The sequence below is a fragment of the Mytilus trossulus genome, chromosome 9 (assembly GCF_036588685.1).
Source record: "Mytilus trossulus isolate FHL-02 chromosome 9, PNRI_Mtr1.1.1.hap1, whole genome shotgun sequence".
NCBI classification, from domain to species: Eukaryota; Metazoa; Mollusca; class Bivalvia; order Mytilida; family Mytilidae; genus Mytilus; species Mytilus trossulus.
This window is the reverse complement of record NC_086381.1, coordinates 19210770-19233929: the sequence shown is the minus strand read 5'-3', so window position 1 is coordinate 19233929 and position 23160 is coordinate 19210770. Positions and strand designations below refer to the sequence as shown.

Genomic DNA, 23160 nt, shown 5'->3' with positions numbered 1-23160 from the left:
CCCGTACGTTCATTGGGCGTACGGGGTAAATCATAGACGACTCAGCCACCACTCTTCGCTACTCTTTACACATTGTATGATAATGGAAAGTGGGATGGTTTAGATTTGAATACATTTAACTGAAGTTTAACCCTGAAACATATCATTTTCCTAAACGTCAATCTGCAGCAGTGGGGAACGACATTCGTTAGTGCTCGCATGTCATATCGTAACCCCTCCCCCCCCCTAAAAAAAAGAAATAAAAAGAAATCTCCCCCCTTATTAAGAAAGTGACGTGGTAATAGCAGATCGTTGATTGTTTCTGTTGACTTCATTTATATCTCATGAAATCGAGACAATTAAGAGCGAGACATATTGTGTTCGTGTGGTGTTCTGTCTATGTGTCGTCGTTTTTATGAACACATCAACGAGTTAATTTACTTTTACTTCACAATTGATTTTCCGAGTACACTGTTGGCCATAAAAGGATATCAAATATGATAGCACTTATGAGACATAAGGTTATGACACCTGTCTTCTGTTGAAGATTTTACACATCTCCTTGAGATGGCTGCGATTATTTGTGTAGTTGGGTTGATGTCTCATTGACGTATACCTCATATTCTCTTTTTATTCATATACACTAGATTTTACGTGTACATTGCTGGATGAAAATATATGAATCTGATAGCACTCACAATACATATTAATGTTATAACACTTGTCTTTTGTTGAAGTCTACACGTCTCCCTCTAGATGTCTTTCGGTTACTACTGTAGTTCGGTTGCTGTTTCATTGACGTATACCAAACATCTCATTTTATTCGTGCATCACTTTTTTTCCATGTGGGCGGATAACTGAAATAATTTCGTAGCATATAAATCTGATAGCACTGCCAGTTTTGTTTTTGTAGCAAATATGGCGATGTATGACTTGTATTTGAGTGTTTTCAATTTAACTTCTAGCAGCACATATTTCACAAATATCAAAGCCATTGTGTCAGTTAATCCAATCGCATAGCTAAGGCACATGAAACGAAATACAAACCACAGATTACAAAGTCATGTTACACTAGTATATGTGTTCTTACTTACTTCAAGAAATTGTCTCGACAGTCTATAATTTGTTTTCCTTGGTTGTTTTTTTTTCTTTCTTTTTTTGGTTGTTGCTTTGATTATACCAATTGATAAAGGTAGCTTATCTTGTTGTTGTTTAGTTATTGCGGTTTCATTGTGTTTTGTTTACTTAAAAAAAAAAGAAGATGCTATGCATGATCGCTAATTATGAGAAAACTCTTCACAAGAGACCAAAATTAACAAATATAGGTCACCATACGGCCTTCAACATTGAGTACAGCCCATACGGTCTTCAACAATGAGTACAGCCCATACGGTTTATTATAGAATAATATGCTGTCGTGTATCTTACACTCTAATATCAGTCACTGTACTTCAGAGAAAATCCCACACCATAAAGGGTAGGGGAAGACATATCTGAGGGTCTTGATGAGGGTCTTTCTATTCTGTTTTCTTCTATATGTTTACGCATTTATTTTTATTCTATTCTTTTTAAATAAAGCCCATTATTCTCTATTCTTAATATTTCAACACCCTGTCATTCATTATTCTTAACTTGTTACAAGTTTTTACCTATTTTTCTCTATTCTTTATTTTGATAGCCATTTATTTTGCACGTTTCGCCTATTATTTTTTTTCCAGTTAATCCCATCCAGATCCTCACAAATCTATATATGTGTGTACATTTCAATGCAATAACTTAAATACTGGTAATAGTAATACATTACCATATATTTTTTATTATCAATATTCACGGCATCACATCATGTGGATCTTAATATGATTACATATAATTTTTTCAAGATGTGTTGATGTTTCGTTGGATATTACAATATAGGCTTTACTTAAAATTATAAGAACAATTTTGTAAAAAAAGAGGAATTGGAAGTTAAAAATAAATGACAAACTTTATGACAAAATGGGACGTTGTTGAAAATTTTTTCTATGGGTATTCAACCCCACCTCAAGTTTGTGTCATGTGACTGATAAAATGGCAGACGCTCAGCGATACAAAGATAAAGTTGCAGTAATAACAGGCGGTTCCAAGGGTATCGGGAAAGGTTGTGTAGAAACTTTTGGTAGGAAACTTTTATCTTTTGTCTTGACACGCAGTTGCAACAACTGTCATTGCTAAAATGATACATACAATGGGAATAGACAACATATATCTATCACCACCCTCCTTCTTTCCATATGTTTCCCGAAAACTTAACGTTCCGCTGTAGCGCTTGATCAGCAAAGTTGTACATTGTAGATGTCAGGTAAGGACGATCCGAATAAGATAATTATACCATCGAGCCTTTTGGTTCATCCAGAGAATGCCTATCATCAGTCACACCTAAAACATCATTGTGTTACATAACAGTGTCACATGTCTTATATAGATTAGACTTGGACAATGTTTAATGTATTTGGTATGACCCCTAAAAATTAAAGATCCAGATTTACTTTTTAAAAGGGAATAATATATGTTAGAAAGGGAAAATCTTTTATTTAACAAAAACGAGGAATAATATACATATAATATGAGGAAGGCGCTACCTTAAATGCCAGCTTTATAATGTCCTAGATATTGATTGGTTGTTGGTTGTTTAACGTTCAGTGGCAAATATTTCATGCATGTTCAGAACGAATGTCCAAGACACTTATAACAAATAACATTTTGTTTAATGTCTAAAATAAAATTATAAGTTCAGATGGAAAATGCTATTTTTCTTGAAAAAAATATTGATTCCCAAATTGATGAATAAAAAAGCATAGGACAAAAAAATATTTTGAATCCAGATCTTTGCCATATTATATATATGCTTCAATTATAATACTAGGTACTGTAACATTTTTATATGTTAGGTCAAGTGTGTTATATGTAGTTGAATCAGGTTTACATATTTTCACAAATAGTCATTTAATACAGTTAGAGTTCATCAGAGATATTAACTAAGTGTTGTATTTAGATTTCTTTGATTAACAAGTGAGCCCTCAAAAATGATATATGCATGGTGCCCTTAGGGTAAATTTATGGTGTCCTTAGGTAAATTTATGGTATCCTCAGGTAAATTAATGTAACTTAAGGTCAGCATGAGACACCAGCAGCTTGGATAACGGAAAAACCCAGATTACCAGGGCCCAGCAGGAGTCTTGAAGCACCCAGATAACCAGAGCCCGGAGTACTGAAGCACCTAGATTACCAGAGCCCAGCAGCACCCAGATTAGCAGAGCCCGGAGTACTGAAGAACCCAGATTACCAGAGCCCAGCATACTGAAGCACCCAGATTACCAGAGCCCAGAGTACTAAAGCACCCAGATTACCAGGGCCCAGCGTACTGAAGAACCCAGATTACCAGGGCCCAGCAGGAGTAATGAAGCACCCAGATTACCAGAGCCTTGAGTACATAGAACTAAGTTGCCCTAGTGCCCTGTTAACCTAGTATTTCATATTTGTATCTAGGCTTGTAGAAGTGATTTAAAAGAGAGAAAGAGCTTGAGATAAAGTGGAGAGAGCATTGACAATGAGAAGACTGAGTGAGCTAAGTTTATAGTATGAGAGGAGAACCATTTTGTTGAGTTTATTAATTGCAACTTTACAGTATTAAACTTTTCATTGACTTTGAGTATAATTTTACTGACAAGGATTTGTTAAAAGTACACCTGGATCCATTTTATCTATGTGACCAGGCTTCCCTATATCACGCTACCAGTTGATTTTATATAATCATGATAATAGAATACTGTAAACTCAGAATTATTGCGTTGTTTCCATTATTGCGAATAATGCGATAGGGTTAAAACACAATAATTTAAACTCGCATTTTGAAATTGTTTATACATATATGTTATAGATTAAATTAAATCAAATAATTTTATTTGTGTAAATTCCTGTACAGAAATGATACCACCTGACATTTACAAAATACAAATACAAAAAAAAAAAACCCCCCCAAAAACCCATATTTTCTCAATAATAAGAGATACATATTTTGTATCTACATTGCCTGGAGGTGCTATCCATACTATATTATTAATTCAAGCTATTACAATAAACTTAAATACTATAAAAGCTCTTAGCAACATTATGTTTGCTTTAAATGAATGTTTAGATCATACATATCGCTTATTCCAGCTACACATACAGTCATAATGTCCATATCATTACTTTTCAAATAATTTATATGAATAAACTTTTTTTTTTTTATCAAAATCACAAAATTTAAAATCGCATTTTAGTCTAAAATGACAAAATCGCAATAACAAATGCATGCAATAATTTCTGAATTTACAATATCCTGTAAAAAGGTATCATTGGCATCTATTGTCCATGCATGACCTGAAACTTATATACCCTACAACACAGCACACGGATACACACTTTAGTTTAGTTGTAAACCAACTTTTAATCACACTATAATTACTAGTCTGTGATTACTCTTACTTCCAATGGCCGTGTTGAAGTTATACTTCAAAAAATAAACACAAAAAGATGAAAATAGGTTATAAAAAAACACATTAGTGTGCAACACTAAACAATCAAATTCAACAAATATTAATAAATATAAAGAAAGCATCGATTAATGTTTTGTTATTTACAAACATTTTGACTGTTTCGAACACAAAATACCACAAAACAAAGGTATAATATTTTATTTCAGAATTAGACAATCTGAAATTTGATTACAAAATTTTAATGCAGCTATCAAAAGTTACTTTGGTCGAACTATCAGAAATAAGACCAGATAAGTCCCAGACATGTTGAAAATTCTTGATTACTAATCTATAAATTAATTTTAAGCAACACAATAGATGTCCTTTGGTAATTTGTGTCATTTTATGGATTTCCCCTTGAGAAGTATTCCCACCACGCCCACCCTCCCAGAAAAAAATAAGTCAGTCTGTAATTTAAGAGTTCTTAAAAAAAAAAACACACACAAAAAACCTAAATGAACCAACAAAAATTAAAAAACAAATTACAACAAAATTTCATTTTATTAACATTAATAACCAGAACTCATTTTTTTATGAATATTAAATGCATCTTTTTTTATATTTTAGTTAAAAATGGTGCCAAAGTTGTGTTCTGTTCCAGAGGAGGTATGTTCCTAGAATAAACATGTTATCTAAATATTTATGTCACTTAATGTGGTACATGTATTTCAAAATGAGTGTATTTTAAGTATCACAAAGAATTGCTTCTGTCTAATGGTCTCCCCAAAGGTAATTAAGAGCCTCATAGAGAGTTATTGTCCTTCAAAAGAACATTCTTCAAAGAAAATTCAAGTTCAGAATAAAGAACATGTTTATTATCAATGCTTGAAAGAGCTTATGACAGTAATGGTTTAGTAAAATTATAGTTGCATCCAATTTTTTTATTTTTTGTCATATTATTTAGACAGATGAAATTTAGGTCAAAACACTTATTTAAAAAAAAAATTATTTGATAAAATAACAATTATCATGATTATTTAGGAAAATCTTTATTTTTAAACTAGAGAAAGAAGGAAAGGAAGTGGAATCAGAGATGAATTCTTTAGGTCCTGGAGAAGCTTATTTTGTACAGTGTGATGTGACCAAAGAATCAGATATAAAGGTTAGTCCATCAAACATTGGGTTACATTGATATTTTTTTACCGAAAAATGAAAAGTATTATCTGTCGGTATAAAACTAATTTTCTGCCATGTTGAATTTACATAATATAAAGGTTAGTCCATGAAAAATTGGGTAACATTGAATTTTTTTTAATGAAAAATGAAAAGTATTATCTGTCGGTATAAAACTTATTTTCTACCATGTTGTATTTACATAATTTAAATTATACTGTTGATTTCATTTTATTAACCCAGTTTTTGTTCTTGTTTCTTATTCAACAAAAATGCAAAATAAAATAACAACTACCCTTAAAAAAGAGAGATTAAAAACAAAATAAAAATAAAAATAAAAGTAAGCATAATACTTAAAACGAAACACACCCACAATTTTGTTTAACTAAATCCCAACCACCCCAAAAACTATATTAGAAAAACAATTAAGAAATATATACAGAATAAAATGAGTCTTTTGATAAGCAATGCACTGTTTAGAACAAAAAAGCGTTAAACAATAAGAGCAAAGGTTTGAAGTATTCATTGTATATTTGCTTGGCAATTTATTTGTTTAAATGCTTTTCTTATAGAATGTGATAGACCAAACAGTAAACAGATACGGAAGAATTGACTGCCTCATTAACAATGCTGGACAGCGTAAGTAACCTTAAACAAAGATCATGAATAATTTATAGTTATCGCTATTTTACTAAATTTGTCTTTGATCTTACTGACTGATAATTAAACAGCACAGTAAAGTATAATGTAAATTATCGTTAGAAATTTTAAAAGGGTACACATGCTGTTACAACATCGGAATAGGTTAAAATAGAGATAAACAGATTATCATTTGTCATCTTAACTCTATTGCTTTTCTCACTTTTCCTGTACGGGCTCAAGCAGGGAAAATTAATCTAGTTGAGATAACCAACGATAATCTATAACTATTGGGACAAATTTACTTCTATAGAATTAAATTTAAAACCTTATCAATATTTGTAATAGAAAAGAAAGGATATAAGTTATCCAATCATGACACCAAATCAGTAAATGGTCAGCATAAAGCAGAAAAAGCAAATTAACACTGTTTTATTGCTGTTCTTCATCTCTATGTTTTAGGGATGCCTTCAACATGAAGCAAAAAAATTTCATTTCACTGCAAGTTTAAGATGATCTCTAGCAGCACAGTTTTGACCAGATTTCTTAGTAAACATACTATAGCTATTATACCATGACTGTTGACACACAAAGCCCTTGAGTAATTATATCAATAATAACACTGGCAAATAATTCAAACATAAACTTCCATAATTTAGGTCACCAATCACTTTGAAGGGTCCAAAAATAATCCAAAAAATTTAGACTATAATTGAGCATATGAAGATATATTATTTAAGATAACTATAAAATGTATGCGTAAAGGCGTATAAATAGGCATGAAATACAATTTTTTTTCAGATAGATACAGATATAATAATCCATCAAGCATATGGTTAATGCATACCTACAGAGAGTACAATGCAATACATTATTTAAAAGTAATCACCACAAATATATTTCAAATTGATAATAGAAATGTGGAATATGTCAAAGGGACAACAACCCAACCAAAGAGCAGACAACAGCAGAAGGCCAGCAATGGTTCTTCAATGCAGCTAGAAAATCCTGCACCCAGGGGTAGTCCCCAGCTGGCCCTTACATAAAATTGTGTACTTTTTCAGTAAAAATGGAATTTGAATACTTGATCAGTCAGCTTGATATTTTTCCATGTTTCAAATAAGATGTCAACTTTTATCTCCAGATCCAGCACACATGCCTATAGATGATTTTAGTGCAGATGATTTCAGGAAACTTCTAAATACAAATGTTGTTAACTATTTCCTATTTTCAAAGGTAATTATTTATGTTAAGTTGGAGATATGGTTTGCTATAATATTATTACAGCACACTGACAAGTAGGTGCCTCACTACACAAAAATTGCTTAGAAAGTGTGGAAACAGGTTTAATATATAATTTAAAAGTAAAAAAAAGAATTCACAGTGGAAAGCATGCAAATCTTGATGATTATGTTTCTTTATTTTTTTTTATTAAACCTCTATTAGTATCAAATCTATACATTGACTTCAGTAGAAACAGTACAGACCTTTGTAGTTTTATGTTTTATGAGGCAGCTAGGTCTTAATGTTTGTTTTTTTTTTCTTTTTTCAAGAGGGATTCTTAATATTATTATTGTAGTCCAGTCAATCTGCACCAAAAGTAGCCTGACCGACAACTAATTGCAACAGAAAGTTTTTAGTGTTTATTCAATAGTTAAAGGTGTCTTGGTTCACATATTAAAAATAGCCATAAATCCAGGCAGGGATTTAGTGATTTTTTTTGGGGTAAAGAATGTGGATTTTGAAGTCAAATGGTGAAAAACTGGAAAAACATCAAACTCAATCTTCTATCAAATACAAGCAGAATTTCTGATTTTTAATTATAGCAGGGAAATAAGGAAAATTCACTGAGATTATACCATGCATGACATATATGCAAAATAATGTTTGTAAAATGTTTTTATAATGCTTTTCAGTTTGCATTACCACACTTAAGAAAAACAGAAGGTAATATCATCAATGATTCTAGTTTGGTTGCACAGATAGGACAACAAGGCGCTGTAACTTATGTGGCTACAAAGGTGAGAAAAGATGATTTGATCAATTTTAGAAAAATAATTCAAGGTAATTTCAATTTTCTATATAATTGCTGTGTGTTCATGCTAAATTCAGAATTAAAAAACAAAAATCAGTTTTATTTGATAAAAAAAAATCTATCAACAAAATACTTGCTGTATATAGTTTTTCAGTTCAACTGGTCCAAAAGGCCAAGTGAGCTTTTCTCATCACTTGGAGTCTGTTGTCTGTAGTGCGTCATCCTTAGTTTTCCATTGTCTTTAAAAAAATCTATGAAACTACATGGGGGCCATGGCCTCCATGACTTACAATAGAATTTAGGGGTAAACTGTAGATTTTGGCTGATATCTCTGAAACCAAAGCATTTAGGGCAAATCTGACATGGGGTAAAATTGTTTATCAGGTCAAGATCTATCTGCCCTGAAATTTTCAGACCAATCAGGCAATCCGTTTTTTCGGTTGCTGCCCCTGAGTTGGTAATTTTAGGAAAATTTGCAGCTTTTGGTTATTATATTGAGTATTAATATAGTTGGAGATAAACTGTATCTTACAGAGTCGAGCAAAAAATATACTAAAGAGGATATCAAGGCCATGCTGGACTTTTTAATTGACAACATATTTGTTGAATTTGGAGGTTTGGTCTTCCAACAGACTATTGGAATCCAAATGGGTACTAATTGTGCTCCTCTATTTGCAGATTTGTTTTTGTATTCCTATGAAGTAGAATTTATCAAAGGGATTGTACAGAAAGGAGAAAAGAAATAAGCCCAGTCTTTTAATTTCACCTTTTGGTATATTGGCGATATACTGTCTCTTAATAATAATAGATTCAGTGATCACTTACATTTAATATATCCAAGTGAACTTGAAATTAAAGATACTACCAACACAGATAAATCTGCTTCATATTAAGACCTTTTCTTGAATTGACTACTGATGGTAGATTAAATACCAAATTTTATGACAAACCTGATGATTTTAATTTTCCTATACTCTAGTCAACTTTCCATTTCTGTGTAGCAACATCCTAGCGGCACCAGCATACAGAATATATGTGTTTCAATTGATAGTCGTTACTCTAGAGCTAGCTCAAAGTAGTTGATTTTGTTAACTGAGAAATACTGCTTTCTCAAAAGTTGCTAAGACAGGGCTATAAATCAATCAAATTAAGGTCATCACTCAAGCAATTTTACGGTCGGCATTATGACAAAAGTGTGTCAGAAATCATATATGATATTCTTCCTCAGTCATAATAACCTTCCATCATTAATGAACTATACAAAGAAATAACTAGGGGTGCAGAATAGGGTGCATGAAATACTTACCCTTCAGGAGTAACTGATTTCACGTCCGGTTCTTAGTGGAGTTCATAATGTTTTTATTTATTATTTATAACTGTTCATTCATTGACTGGTGTGGGGGGGGGGGGGGGGGGGGGGATTCTGGGGTTTGAAACCCCCCTTTTTGTTGGATGATCAATGTATTTGAAAAGGGAAAAATATTTGTTAGCCCCCTTTATAAAATGGCTGGATCCGCCCCTGCTGTTGATGTAAATGTATTTTGGTTATATGAGTCTTTGTTTACTCCTTGGTCTTGATTGTAATTGTCTGTAAACAGCAATAATGTACAGCAAAGAAAGACCTACATATAAGTCAACATGATCAAAATGGTCAATTAAACCCTTAAGGTGTTATTGCCCTATATAGTAAATTTTTAACAATTATAATAAATTTTGTAAATTTTTATTAATTTTTACAAAATATTTTCCACTGTACATAACTACTTTGCCAAGTTCATTACAGATAAAGTTAATTGTAAGCAGCAAGAATGTAAAGTTAAGTCAGTTCAACAAACACATCACCATCACCAAAGCACAATTTTGTCATGAATCCATCTGTGTCCTTTGATTAATATGCAAATACACCAAGGTCAGCAACATGGCTGTGATATCCTCTTTGGTGTAGTTTTGTATCAGTATTATAATTTCCAATATTCAATGTCAATTGACAGGTAATGGGAATTGAAAATTTATGATGTATGAAAAGTATCGGGATGATTTCAAAACTGATATGGAAAACTATAATCATGATATAATTCATTGATTGATTTTTTGTGTCAAATGCCACTTTAGGCAGCATTTGCCAGATTTTATTGAGACAAGAAGTAGGATTGTACCACGAGATAATTGACCTGCATATTAAAACATAGAAAATTCAAGTTAAGTATTAAAGGTTATAATTAAATGTACCTGAAATGTGCAGGGTTTCCAATTCACAACCACTATATTGACAGAATAGTGATACACTGAATGAACAAATAGGACCACTCGACCAACAAGACCATTAATCTTGGTATGAATGTTCATTCCTAGCTGTTATTTATTGTGTTTATAAATTGTAGGGCGCTATAACAGCAATGACCAAAGCTCTGGCAATTGATGAGGCAAAGTACAATGTCCGAGTAAACTCGTAAGTACATGATCATTAGTTTAATTGCAAGTTTCAAATTAAAGTTATTATTTACATGATCTACATTGGTAAATTACTTATGTCATTGCTCAGTTTATATTTGCCTATTTTATTTGAAAAAAATGAACAATAAAAACTTGTGTAAGGAAAGATTATAAAAATATCACTTTTAAATGGGAAAATAATAGTCTCTAGTTGGATTGCTATAGTCTCAATGGATTATGAGGTCCTGTTATGTGTTGTTAATATCAGTAATTATCATGATTTAAGGTGTTGTTACAAAAAATTGTAACATGGTAAAAATATAAAAATTTGTAAGAATAAGAGAGAACTATTTTGGCAAATATAAAACAACACAGAAAAACATGATACTATCACCTGTGGGATATGCTTACAGCTTCAAAACTGCTTCAAAATTATTTTTAAATTTTCAGTGTTTCTCCTGGAAATGTTTGGACACCTATGTGGGAGGCTGGAGCTAATTCATTTAGTGACCCGGAGGCAGCCAAAAAGGCAGGTGCAGATGCTCAGGTAAAGATAAATAGCTGACTTATAAATATATATATATATATGATAACATAAACTGTTACTAATTTTAATGCACAAGATGTATGTTTGATTATTAATATGTCTTCAGTGATGCAAAAGGCCAAAATATGTGAAATCTAAAATTCATTACAAATGTTGAAGGTCAATCAAACCATGATACATAAAGGAATGTAAAGCCAAGTCCATACAAGGAATCTGAATTTATATAAGGGAAGTTCATCTTACTGTAAGGACTTGAACTATATCTCAGTTACTGGTATAAAGAAGGAAAACTCACCATTAAAAAGAAAAATAATTAATTTTACCAAAAAAATCAAATGGGTTACACAATTATGAAAAGAAGTAGAGAATAAAAGACGATCACTTGGAAGGGAAAGAATAATTAACATAAATCACAGAAAATTGATGGTGATCTCAAGATTGTGTTTCAAATCGATAATTGTTTTTTTCAGTTGATTGGTCGATATGGTACATTAGAAGAAAGTGGTTTAGCTTTCCTATATCTGGCAGCTGATGCAACATTCTGTACAGGAATAGACCTCAACCTATCAGGAGGGGCGGAATTAAATTATGCAAATAAGAATCAAAAAGGGGAAAAGAAATCTACATATGACTAGAATGCAGATATATTTGATTTCATATTATATTTGCAAGGTGTGGGAGTTGGGAGTGATTTATACAAGGCAAAGAGGGGTGTTGGTATATAATAAATGAACTAGTACAGTGTATATATGTAATTGAAAGAATAATTGGAAAGAAGAATTGGGAATATCAATTGATGATTTTTGGCTAGAGTGAAAGTAATTTATGTATCCATAATTTAGAAAATGCACATAATGTGTCAAAGATAGGTATTGGAATATATATATATATATATCTGAATTGGTGTGTATTTTGGTGAAAGGGGTAGTTTTTATTGATGATTTATAAGAATAATTGAAAATAGGTATTTATAATTGATAATTTATAATGAGACTGGCCAGTATGTAGGATTTCCACATTAAACTGAACTTATAATTAGCATGGAGTGGGCATTGATAGTAATTGAAAATACGATTAACAAGATAATTGTTTAAAAAAAATGTATGAAGTTAAAGATTATATAGAAAGAGGTGGTTTAAGTTGATATTATTTGAGTCCAAAAGAATAATTTATCGTAAATTTGAAAGAAATTATTAACACCAAATGATTTATACTACAGCAGGTTACATGTAGTTATTAAATTCTTATGAAATTATACATATTATAGATATGCCATGTTTACAAATGAAATCCATATGTTGATTTTTTTTCATGCATTTTTTTGTGCATTTTGGTTGTTCCAATTTGGAAAAATAGTTTTAACAATTTAAAATTTATATGTATTATACAGATAGCATTTATTTACTTATATTTTTCCACGGGTTCTTTTAAATATTATATACTGTAACATATATGCGATATTCACAACCGTTCAAATAAGAGTACAACATGTTAAATGTATATAATGGGTGTGATATTTGCATCACAAAATCTTTTATATGAATATAGTAATTTCTTTTATATTCATTATTCATACTTGAAATCAGTTATTATTATTGACTTACTTCAACTCGAATAGTAAAATGAATGATACAATTGTGTATTTGGATGATAGCTTTATGAAATGATTTTTGAGTATGATGTACTTATGCTTTTTTTACATTTCAAACATTTAAAAAAAAAATTTAATATAAGCCTGTTAGTGTATGTATGGTAAGCCGCATGTAAATCTTGAGAATATGATAGTATTTTCACATTATTAAGATATACTTGATGTTCATATACCTAGTTTTGTTTTTAAAAATGAGGAATTATAATCAGCATAAATACACCAACCATATGTATTAGAAATTAAAACCGTGTTCATCCACATATTTTTTTTCTATGGTGGATAGTTGTCTCATTGGCAGTCATACACATGAGGGAATTTTTTTCTCTTTTATTTAATTGAGAAATTTGAGAAAATAGGGCCTTCTCAAAATTTCCTTACTTTATAATATTTGATTTGATAAAATTTCTGATAAAGCAATGAGTTAAAGTTTGTATTCCTTACACTCATATGTCTACTAAAGATGAACCCTATATTTTAGAAAATTACTATAATTTATTGAACCATTTTACACAAATATGATTTGTCTGCAGTGAATATAATATTCTACTGTAAGCAAATTTTAGATTTGAAATATCATTTATTTGAATTATTACTGGATATGTATCTACTCTATAAAGTATTATATTTGAATGGCCTCTGTGTGTTAATGATTACTGTTACTTAAGATGTGCAATAATATAAATTCAAATGTAAATTTATATAATTAATAAAAAAATGATAAATGATTGAAGTAGTTGATTTATTTTAAAACAATAAGTTGCTTTCTTATTCCAAAAAAAAAAAGAAACCAAGATTTACATTTTGTATGCCAGACACTCTCATCTTCAAAAAATCAGTTTTAAAGGGCAACACGTAAGTTGATGTATTGTTTGGAATACAAATAGTTTTACAACTAGTATTTAGCTATTGTCAGTGCCCATTAAGTCATTAGGTATTGATTATTGTAGAGTAGCTCATATTTCAATATCAATTACAGTTTTTAAGAAGAACCAGGGTGCATACAATAATCATAAGTACAAGGAAAGATAGCACTGTGCCAAAAATAATAATGCTGAAAAGACAGAAAAATGCACACACAATTTTGCAGAGATTTAAATGCTTAGAAGAATATGCTTGTATGAAAATTAAATTAAAAGAGCTGTTGTACCAATACCAGAAGAAAATTACGAAAGAAAAAAAAAACATAAAAACGTAATGACAGTATCTCAAATATCTTAAACCAGATTTTGCTATTTGTGATGCTGTCATTACATTTGGTGGTGTTCAGAAAGGGTACTCCACTAGGGGTACTAGTACTTGTATTCTGCTGGCATGAGCAAGAGTGTTTCCTTTTTCGACTCATTGTTGAAAGTGTCAATAATTTTGAGAAGAAGAACAGCAATTAAACTGCTGTTCCTTTCCTTTTTGTGATTTTTTTCTGCGAATGTCCTGATTTGGAAACCACATATCCTTTGTTTTCTTTTTTTTTTAAATACTACAAGAATAAATATTAATATTTTTTAATTTTTCTATGCTTGTGTTCATGTTGAACTCAAATCTAAATGCACTGTCTGAATTAATTATTTTATGTTCTGTTATGTCATGAGAACATTAAATAATTGCTGCCTTAGAATAAGTGTTTTGAAAGTAATATTGCACAATTGTTCATGGGGAATAATATTGTGAGTATTTGTAGTCCGGTGCTCGTCTCCAGAAGCCATATTCATGTGCACTGGCATCATGGTAATGAATGACGATTCTGAAAAAGAAACGAATTGCTTTGAAGATAACAAGTTTGTTAGAAAAAATTATATAGGCATATCAATACCTGCAGGTTTTACAAAAGTTATGGACTGGCAACAAAATTTAATGTTTATACGGTTCTTAAATACAAAAAAGAATATGTGACAAAATTATCAATGGGACAACTCTCCACATGAGACCAAATGACACAGAAATTAACAGCTATAGATTAACGTAAGGCCTTCAACAACGAGCGAAAATCTTACCACATAGTCAGCTATAAAAGGCACCGAAATGTAAAACAATTCAAATGAGAAAAACTAAAAGCACATTTATTGATACACATTGTGTGCATGAAAGACGAAACCAAATTGTAGAAAAGACTAGTAATATTTCTGACACTCCCGTCAGTTTAGGAAGAATATATTTAAACAGAGACATATAATACATATAATATTGTATTATATGTCTCTGATTTAAAGTATGAAGATTTAGTCAAATTTGTGTCAAAAGATCATTCCAGAGACACCCAACGGCATTTGATTGGTGCGAATGTTGCATCTGTCATGAACATTGCCAGACCTTGCCAGGTTGACTTGCATTCTTAATTTATCATTGAATGTAGAATTTAGCCAATTCAATGCATGTATTTTTTGCTTGAATTAATGACAGGAGTGAGCAGAATATAATATATTATCGATATTGAACATGTTGAAGGGACAAAAAAGTCATGCTTAGTGACAGTTATACGCCACATAGAAGGATGCATAAATATTTTCAACATTTTTTTATTTCATCTGCTACGCAAGTTTGTGTAATGCAATTGGAGAATAAGAGAAGTAAACAAAAACATGATGTGATTAAAACAACCGTTTTCCGTTGTTTAAATTATTAATCAATTGAGAAGACGAATCAAGGTCACAAACAAACATCACACCGAGGGAGTTGAATATCATAAATTTCCAAAAAAAAAATGAATAGAAAAACAGGCACAGACTAGTTTGAAATTGATAATTTATTTAATTTGTTGACAAAGACAAACATTTTACAAAATACTGAAAAAATCCTAAAGACTGAACTAAACAATCTTCACATATTGAACTTTTTTGATCTTTTGAAATTGCAGTTCCTGTTCAACAGTTTCCGCCCGTCTTGTTTGCTAATGGAAAAAAATCCATTTATATGTCGCATTTTTCAATTCAATCAGCAAGGTAACCAGGACAAAATTGCAACCCCGATAAGTGCAACATATTTGTGGTCAACTGCCTCCTATCTGATACGGTCCAAACCCGATTAGATTAACGTCCATACTTGACTTATTTCAAATAAATGACTTTAACCACGTAAACAGCAAACATCAATCTAGTCTTGTAACATCACATTTATATTTGAGTGTGCTACTGAAACGTTGCTACATAGATGGCAAGTTTACAATGAAGACAATTTAGATAATCGTCGTCTGATTTTAAATCTAATTATATGTTTAACTGACTCTCACTGTCATTGTCTAGGTGAAAAAAATAGATAGTAAGCAGTTCTAATGTGTCAGTGATAGCTCCATTTTTTCAAGATTAGATAGTTGTATTTATCTTACCTCCTATACATTTCTAGGAATATGATTGATTATTAGCGACCTCGTGGAGACCATGTATATTAAATATTAGGTCAGTAGGGAGGCGGGGCTTATTGCAATACACGGTTAGTTGTGTATTTACGACTTGGGCACTGTTCGATTATTTAAAACTATTAAAGTTCTGTTTAATATTGTTGACATCAAGGTTGTTGATAATAAATATTTATCGTTTAGGGGAGACCAGAGACATATGTATATATGTCTCTGGGGAGACCAATTAAGGAGGTTCTTAAAAAATTGAACACATGAACACTTTAAAACAGAAATAAGAAGATGTGTTATGGTAGCAAATACAATAACTTTAGTCTAAATTCAACAAATAAAGATAGTCGGTAAGATAAATTTGTTACATATTGTGCTAGTGACATTATATGATATATACCAGGTCGCTCTCACCCCATATGGGATTTACTGATCCTGTACATGTATATATCATATTAGGTCACCAACACACTATGTAACTAATAGTATTCAACGAATGACCAACTTTGATCAATACAAAGATGATATAAAGCAAAGGAAGAGATGATATTTGTTTCATACTGATATAGTTAAGATACAGAGAATTAAGGTGGTCCATTATTTCCTTATAGTAACATAAAGTTGGACTAACTGATCTAGTTTGTCTTATGATTAGTCCATTCATAAGTTTATACTAATTAATAATCCTCCAAAGGGAACTGCATTGCAAGTTAGATTGAGGAATACTCCAGCATAAGGAAAGAAAATTAAATGATAAAACAAAATTTGTGGATGATACAAGCATGTGTGGCACACTCTATTTAAAAGAAAACCGGATTGTCATATAAATTGCAGACGGCAAAACAGTAAACATTTATCTTTTTTCAAATACTACAATTACAGATATGGCATAACAGAGGGATAGAATATATCAGATGGACATCAAAACTCATATGTCTTAAATAAGCTGACAAAATCATGGCTAAAAATGAAAAAGACAAACAGACAAACAATAGTACACAAAACAAAACATAGAAAACTGAAGAATTAGCAACACGAACCCCACCAAAAAAATTTGGATATTTCCGGTGTTTTGAAAGGGTAAGTAGATCCACCTCCACATGTGGCACCCCTCGTGTTGCTCATGTTAATACACACCCGATAACAAGTTTATTTTGTTAGGTCACATTCGTGAAAACTACAAATAACCTCATATTCTTTTCACCTTATATTTTGGACGAATCAACCTATGAAGTCTTAATACAACTTTACCTATTCTTTGGAATATTTGTATTCTCTGTTAAAAATTCCATAAACTGTTTTGTGTATTCAGGATTATTGGTTTCGTTAAATTTACCAACTGTATTCATATCTAAAAACATCATAGGACCACGACTGCCATTATGGTACATCCTATCTCCACACGTCAATTTTATATAAACTACCTGAAATAACCCATTTCAAATACATCATTTATTTTGTTTCTAAGTCAATTAAATGAATTAGCAATGGTGTGACTGTCTTGAAAATCCTTATTCTGATAACTTTAAATTGCTGATTAAAAAATCATTGATATGTTGACTTTCTGTATATTTAACGGAGCTAAATTATTTGAAACAATAAGGTTTTTTTTTCTACAACCAGGAGTCGATTTCACAAAAAAAACTTGATCGTAAGTATACTGATTTGTATAGATTGTCAAAGCCGTAATTGTTAACATTTTCGGAACGTTTTATCTTAAATGCTATCAAGCTGTGTCTGATATTGGCTTCCTTTTGTAATGGCTCGAGCGCAACTGACTAGGTTGATGTACACGAAAGCGTCTAGATCACCAAAATATAAGCCTGGAATCATGATATTTACCAAGTTTCATTGACCTTTTTTATGGCATTGTCGATTTTTAATGATCTTCAACTTTAGATCTGATTTTGACTTCAATTTGTTTTGATTCGAGAGGTCAACGCAAATGGTATCATGTAAACAAAATGTGCGTCTTTCGTTATCGACTTTTCAAATTATGAGCTTTGTACAATTTATCTTTGATAGGTTTTTATCGAGTTCAAAGTGTAGATACAATTTCAGTAGCAACAACATATTTCCCTAAAAGAATTATCAAAATACTACTTTCATTTTCTCAAAACTATTTGGAAATATGATATTCCAACTTGTATTACATATCATGATTTCCTTGATAGAAGCTAATAGACTGAAAATTTCAAGTGGCTAATTTGACAAATGACGACATATGTTTTAATGATCGTAACTACAACCCGTCCTGCAACTGAATTTGACCTATAATAGGGATACACTCACCACAGAAACATGACGGGCGCCGCATGGAGCTGATTGTGGTTGTCCTTTTGGAGCACTTTACATGACCCCAAAGTCATAACGTGTTGGAATTATGAGTTTGAATATTACATTGGTATATTTCGCCTCTCTTTTACAAGATTTTGTTACAAATTGTGCAATCGTTATATTTATAAGAATTCAATTCATCTTTCTGAAGGAAAAAGAGATGACCGAAACCATAATCATGATGAAATAATGCTGTCGAAAGTCTGAACTAACAGCAAATTCAGAAACATTAATGTAATAAATATATATATATATATATAATCAAAAAAGGCAACAGTAGTAAGTGTTCAAAAGTTATAAATCGATTGAGAAACTGAGGGAAGCACATCAACTATATGAAAAAAAAGAATGGACAACAAGAACACCAAAGTGCAACACAAACATGCATAGAAACTAATTGATAACAACTGTCTTTTTCCTGTCTTGGTACAGGACATTTTAAGGAAAAAAAAAACTGGTTGGTTGAACTTGTTTTTATGATTTTAATTTTATAGTCGTAGATATATGAGGAATCATTTCCATAGTAATTAGTTTATTATTTCCAAAAAAAGTCCAGATTAAGAAATTAAACCAATATTTAAATAAAGGTTATGTACATTTGCTTCTGTAATTTTTAACACGAAAATATTAATATTTGAATTCATTATTGAGTATATTTTATCAATAAGGTTATGTTTAACGTAATGAATCAAATGTAAATAACCTTAAAGTTCGTTATGCAATTTTTGTTATATTATATTGATTACATACAATTTTTCAAATTTAAATTAATCCTTTCTAAAATTGTCCTTATTAAAATTTTGAAATTCAAGAAACTTTGGTGTAAACTCCATCGTGCAAAATTGGCCTCGATGGAATTGGTGATTTTTAAGTTCTTTTTGGTCAATATATAGCTCTTCAATTGTTTCGGTTCTTATAAATCCTTGGCTTTCAAACATTCGGCTTTGAGCGTTCCTGATAAATGTTAACCCAGAAACGCTTCGAATGCAAGAAATTGTATAACGTGGTGTTTTCGTCTTTTATTTTGATTATCAATATATTTAGAAAATGTTTACCATAAAATAAAGGTTGTTCATTTGGTTGGTTGACCGTTTTACAGATGATATCGGATATGTTCCTTATGTCGTAACTACAATACCCTTCCCTTTTCACGAATCTGACCTACCGAGTTAAACTATTTACCGGACATGTGCCACCTGTGGAGCAGGATCTGCTTACCCTTCCGGAACACCTGAGATCACACAAAGTTTTTGATGGGGTTCGTATTGCTTAGTCTTTAGTTTTCTATGTTGTGTCTTCTGTACTATTATTTGTCTGTGTGTATTTTTATTTTTAGCCATGGCGTTGTCAGTTTATTTTCTATCTATGAGTTTGACTCTCCCTCTGGTATCTTTCGTCCCTCTTTTGATTGATAATAATAAAAACAAAAGATCAAAATGAGGAAAATAATAAGGTATCAAATTACGAAACTTTATAGGAATAACCAATATTGCTGTTTTTTTTTTTTTTTTACAATTTACGTATATTGATAGCTATTGCTGACATTTTGATGTAAGACCATTCGACTTGACAGAAAAATCAATAAAGTACAAAATCCAATATATATTCAATAAGATGGGATTTATGGCCTATTTTTTTTTTTACCTATTATGTTTGTTTGCTTTATTCACACATCGTTGTCAAAAAAATGGAATTTTATGCGAATGACATATACAAGTGAGATGTTTGGCTAGCTATAAAACCAGTTTCACTCCATCATTTTCTACCTAAGAAAATGCCTGTACCTAGTTAGGAATATGATAGTTATTTTCCTTTCTTTTGATGTGTTTGAGCTTTTGATTTTGCCATTTGAATGCTAGATTTTCGTTTTGAATTTTCCTCGGATTTTTATTATTTCACCTTTTTGTGAGAATGAGACATTTGGTAGAACAATATCACCCAGAAACCAAAAAAATTTTTTTTAGTCTATTAACTGTTACTTCTACTTGGACTTTTATCTAGTGATAAGAAACCATTATGGATTTTCGAAACTTAAAGTTGTGTTTAATAAGTTAATACAACTTATTGTTTCTTATTAATTATTTATAACTGTTGATGTAAATGTCCTTTGGTTTTTTAGTCTTTGTTTACTCCTTAGTATTGATTGTTATTGTCTGATACCAATTTTTCTTTCTAAAAATATATTTGCAATTTGCAATGACTTGTAAAAAGTAAAATACCAAAATTAACAAGGATAATTCAAAACGAAAAATCCTGGCAAAATGAAAAGTTTAAACATCAAAGGTCTTGTTACTAGCATTTCCTCAAGTAGAAAATGGTTAATCCTGATTTTATAGCTAATCAAACCTCTCAATTGTATGATAGTCGCATAGGTAAAACTGTCTTCTTAGGTTTTTAATGAATAGCCTATATATATGTCCATTGTTGATAGATCATGATCTTGGGATTTGTTGGAAACAAATAGAAATGCTACAAAAAATAAAATGCTTCAAATCCTGTTGTAATCTGTTTCACTGTAAAGATTCATATGTTGCTAATATTTCATATCAAGTCTTGTAAAACTGCTGATGCGTTAACCTCAGATATGCACTATATTGAAATTTTGTCTATGAATTGGCGATCATCATGATCATTTTCTTTGATAAGCTTATTTCAAAGTTGAAATTTTAACATTAATAACGGTACCAATGGACTGAACCAGATCCACATTTCGACAATTAATATCCCTTCAGTACTAGTGATGCTCGAGGTTTAAATATAGGAAAATCAAAATTCTATTCAAAACACGAAGAGCTTATAAACTAATAAGAAAAAAAAAGTTGCGGCAAAGCCATGCGATGCACCAGAGTTTTGCATTAGGAACAGTTATTCCTTACCTTTTTTATATTTGTGACAACAAATATTGATAACACAATACCCCTATTTTCATGCTTATGCCAAATTACTGGTTAACAAACGGCTGTTACACGCGAGGACTAACATTTCCGCAGAATAGGTATCATTGGAGTGGTAGAAAATATATTAGTGGAACCAATTTTGCTACATCACATGCGCTTTTGACAATAAATGTCTCTCCAGTGATGTTCGATTTTCAAGGAACATTTTTTTGTGATGAGTTTATTTATGATCAAGGCACTTACCTCTGTAGGAACACCCATAACTGAAGCTACCTTCTTAATCAACTTTTCTTCAAAATCCAAAGGGATATCATCATTTTTCAGGTTTGTGTGAATGTATAAATTTGGCATGGTTATTTACAGGCACTAAAACAAAGAAAAACTGTTTGATTGATATAGAATATATATTATATTGACCACATTACTTTAACATCTTTAAAGAAATAGAATGATGTGTAGTATAGAATTATTATCTGAATGTAATTTCAACCATACTCATTATTAACATTAAAAAATAACATAGTTGAATACTTTAGTACACAGCCAATTTTGCATAGGTACTATGTCTGTATCAAAAATCTGTAGTACTGGAAATCTACTTTTCATATTCAGTACGTACTATTTTTTACTCTAAAATTATTGTAATATTTAGGTACCTGTATTTTACAGTACTTGATTTATACTTGAAAATTTAAGTACTACATATTTTTGGTTACAACATTACATTTTCAGCATTTTGATAGTATGTCTATTTCAAATCTCTTAAATTTATGATTTTCAAACATGGAATAGTATGATAGCTTTTGGTATTATATCTGTACCAGCATTTTAAGCACAAATCAAGTACTGTAAAATACAGGTATGTAAATAGTATATAATTTTAAAGTAAAGAAATAGTATTAAATATCAAAAGTAAATTTTCAGTACTACATATTTTAAGTACAAAAATAGTACTTTTGCAAAATTGGCTGTGTAACAGTATTTGTTTTCATGGCATGCATGGTTAATATCGACTTTGTTTTCAGATTATTATAGATGTACATATTTAAGCTTTATACCATGAACATTTGGTTCTTTTCTTTTATATAGAAATACAATTGGAGAATATATCGAAATTATCCTAGTTTAATTATATTAATGACAAGTTTTATGAGATGATGGCTACCTGTGTAAAATTATATGAAAGATGTATTTGTACATGTACGATAGTGACAAGTGTAGATTTCCGTAGAAATTTAAGTAAATATATACCGGTTAATTTCATATAATATACCGTGAAAACACCCCTAAATGGGTCAGTGCAGTCAAGTGTATTTGATATATGCACTATTATCACAATATTTAAATATTTTTATATTTTTATGTTATTATTTTATACAGCAATACTGTTTTTTTTATAACAACAGTGATATACATATTAAAAAACACAGTAACGCTTTACCTGTGGTCTTTCTTCAAGGTTGAGGTGATACTATGGTATGCAGTAGAGTCTACCAATAGGCAAATTTACAATGTTTACCCTCCATTAAATTTAGTACTTAAAACACTCGAATTTGTAATTTTGAACAAGATAGGTAACTTCTACATTTTCAATGTCCTTCAAAATTCGTTATTCATTATTAGTTACGTCAACATT

The 23160-nt window shown here is 30.7% G+C and overlaps 2 protein-coding genes across 2 annotated transcripts; one reads left to right on the top strand and one right to left on the bottom strand.

Annotated features, from left to right (window-relative positions):
* Nucleotides 1-2026: 2026 nt before the first annotated feature.
* Nucleotides 2027-12058, top strand: LOC134685258 (17-beta-hydroxysteroid dehydrogenase 14-like). Its single transcript, XM_063544839.1, has 9 exons — nucleotides 2027-2134; nucleotides 5103-5141; nucleotides 5540-5637; nucleotides 6221-6287; nucleotides 7432-7523; nucleotides 8204-8308; nucleotides 10704-10771; nucleotides 11206-11302; nucleotides 11773-12058. Exons 1-9 carry the CDS (start codon nucleotides 2047-2049, stop codon nucleotides 11935-11937), a joined length of 819 nt encoding a protein of 272 aa, XP_063400909.1. The 5' UTR covers nucleotides 2027-2046; the 3' UTR covers nucleotides 11938-12058.
* Nucleotides 12059-14456: 2398 nt separating this feature from the next.
* LOC134683665 (MIF-like protein mif-2) lies at nucleotides 14457-22992 on the bottom strand. The gene is made up of 4 exons (XM_063542976.1): nucleotides 22959-22992; nucleotides 21768-21890; nucleotides 17542-17714; nucleotides 14457-14691 (listed from the first exon to the last, which is right to left on the bottom strand). Exons 2-4 carry the CDS (start codon nucleotides 21873-21875, stop codon nucleotides 14598-14600), a joined length of 375 nt encoding a protein of 124 aa, XP_063399046.1. The 5' UTR covers nucleotides 21876-21890; nucleotides 22959-22992; the 3' UTR covers nucleotides 14457-14597.
* Nucleotides 22993-23160: the final 168 nt, after the last annotated feature.

Excerpts from the sequence above, each read along its gene's own strand:
- LOC134685258 (XM_063544839.1), top strand. The coding sequence starts at position 2,047 with ATGGCAGACGCTCAGCGATACAAAGATAAAGTTGCAGTAATAACAGGC. Across the intron at positions 5,638-6,220 it reads CCAAAGAATCAGATATAAAG|AATGTGATAGACCAAACAGT; the intron begins GTTAGTCCATCA and ends CTTTTCTTATAG. Across the intron at positions 10,772-11,205 it reads TACAATGTCCGAGTAAACTC|TGTTTCTCCTGGAAATGTTT; the intron begins GTAAGTACATGA and ends TTAAATTTTCAG.
- LOC134683665 (XM_063542976.1), bottom strand. The coding sequence starts at position 21,875 with ATGCCAAATTTATACATTCACACAAACCTGAAAAATGATGATATCCCT. Across the intron at positions 17,715-21,767 it reads TTATGGGTGTTCCTACAGAG|GTAGTTTATATAAAATTGAC; the intron begins GTAAGTGCCTTG and ends GGGTTATTTCAG. Across the intron at positions 14,692-17,541 it reads ACAAATATTCCAAAGAATAG|AATCGTCATTCATTACCATG; the intron begins GTAAAGTTGTAT and ends TTTCTTTTTCAG.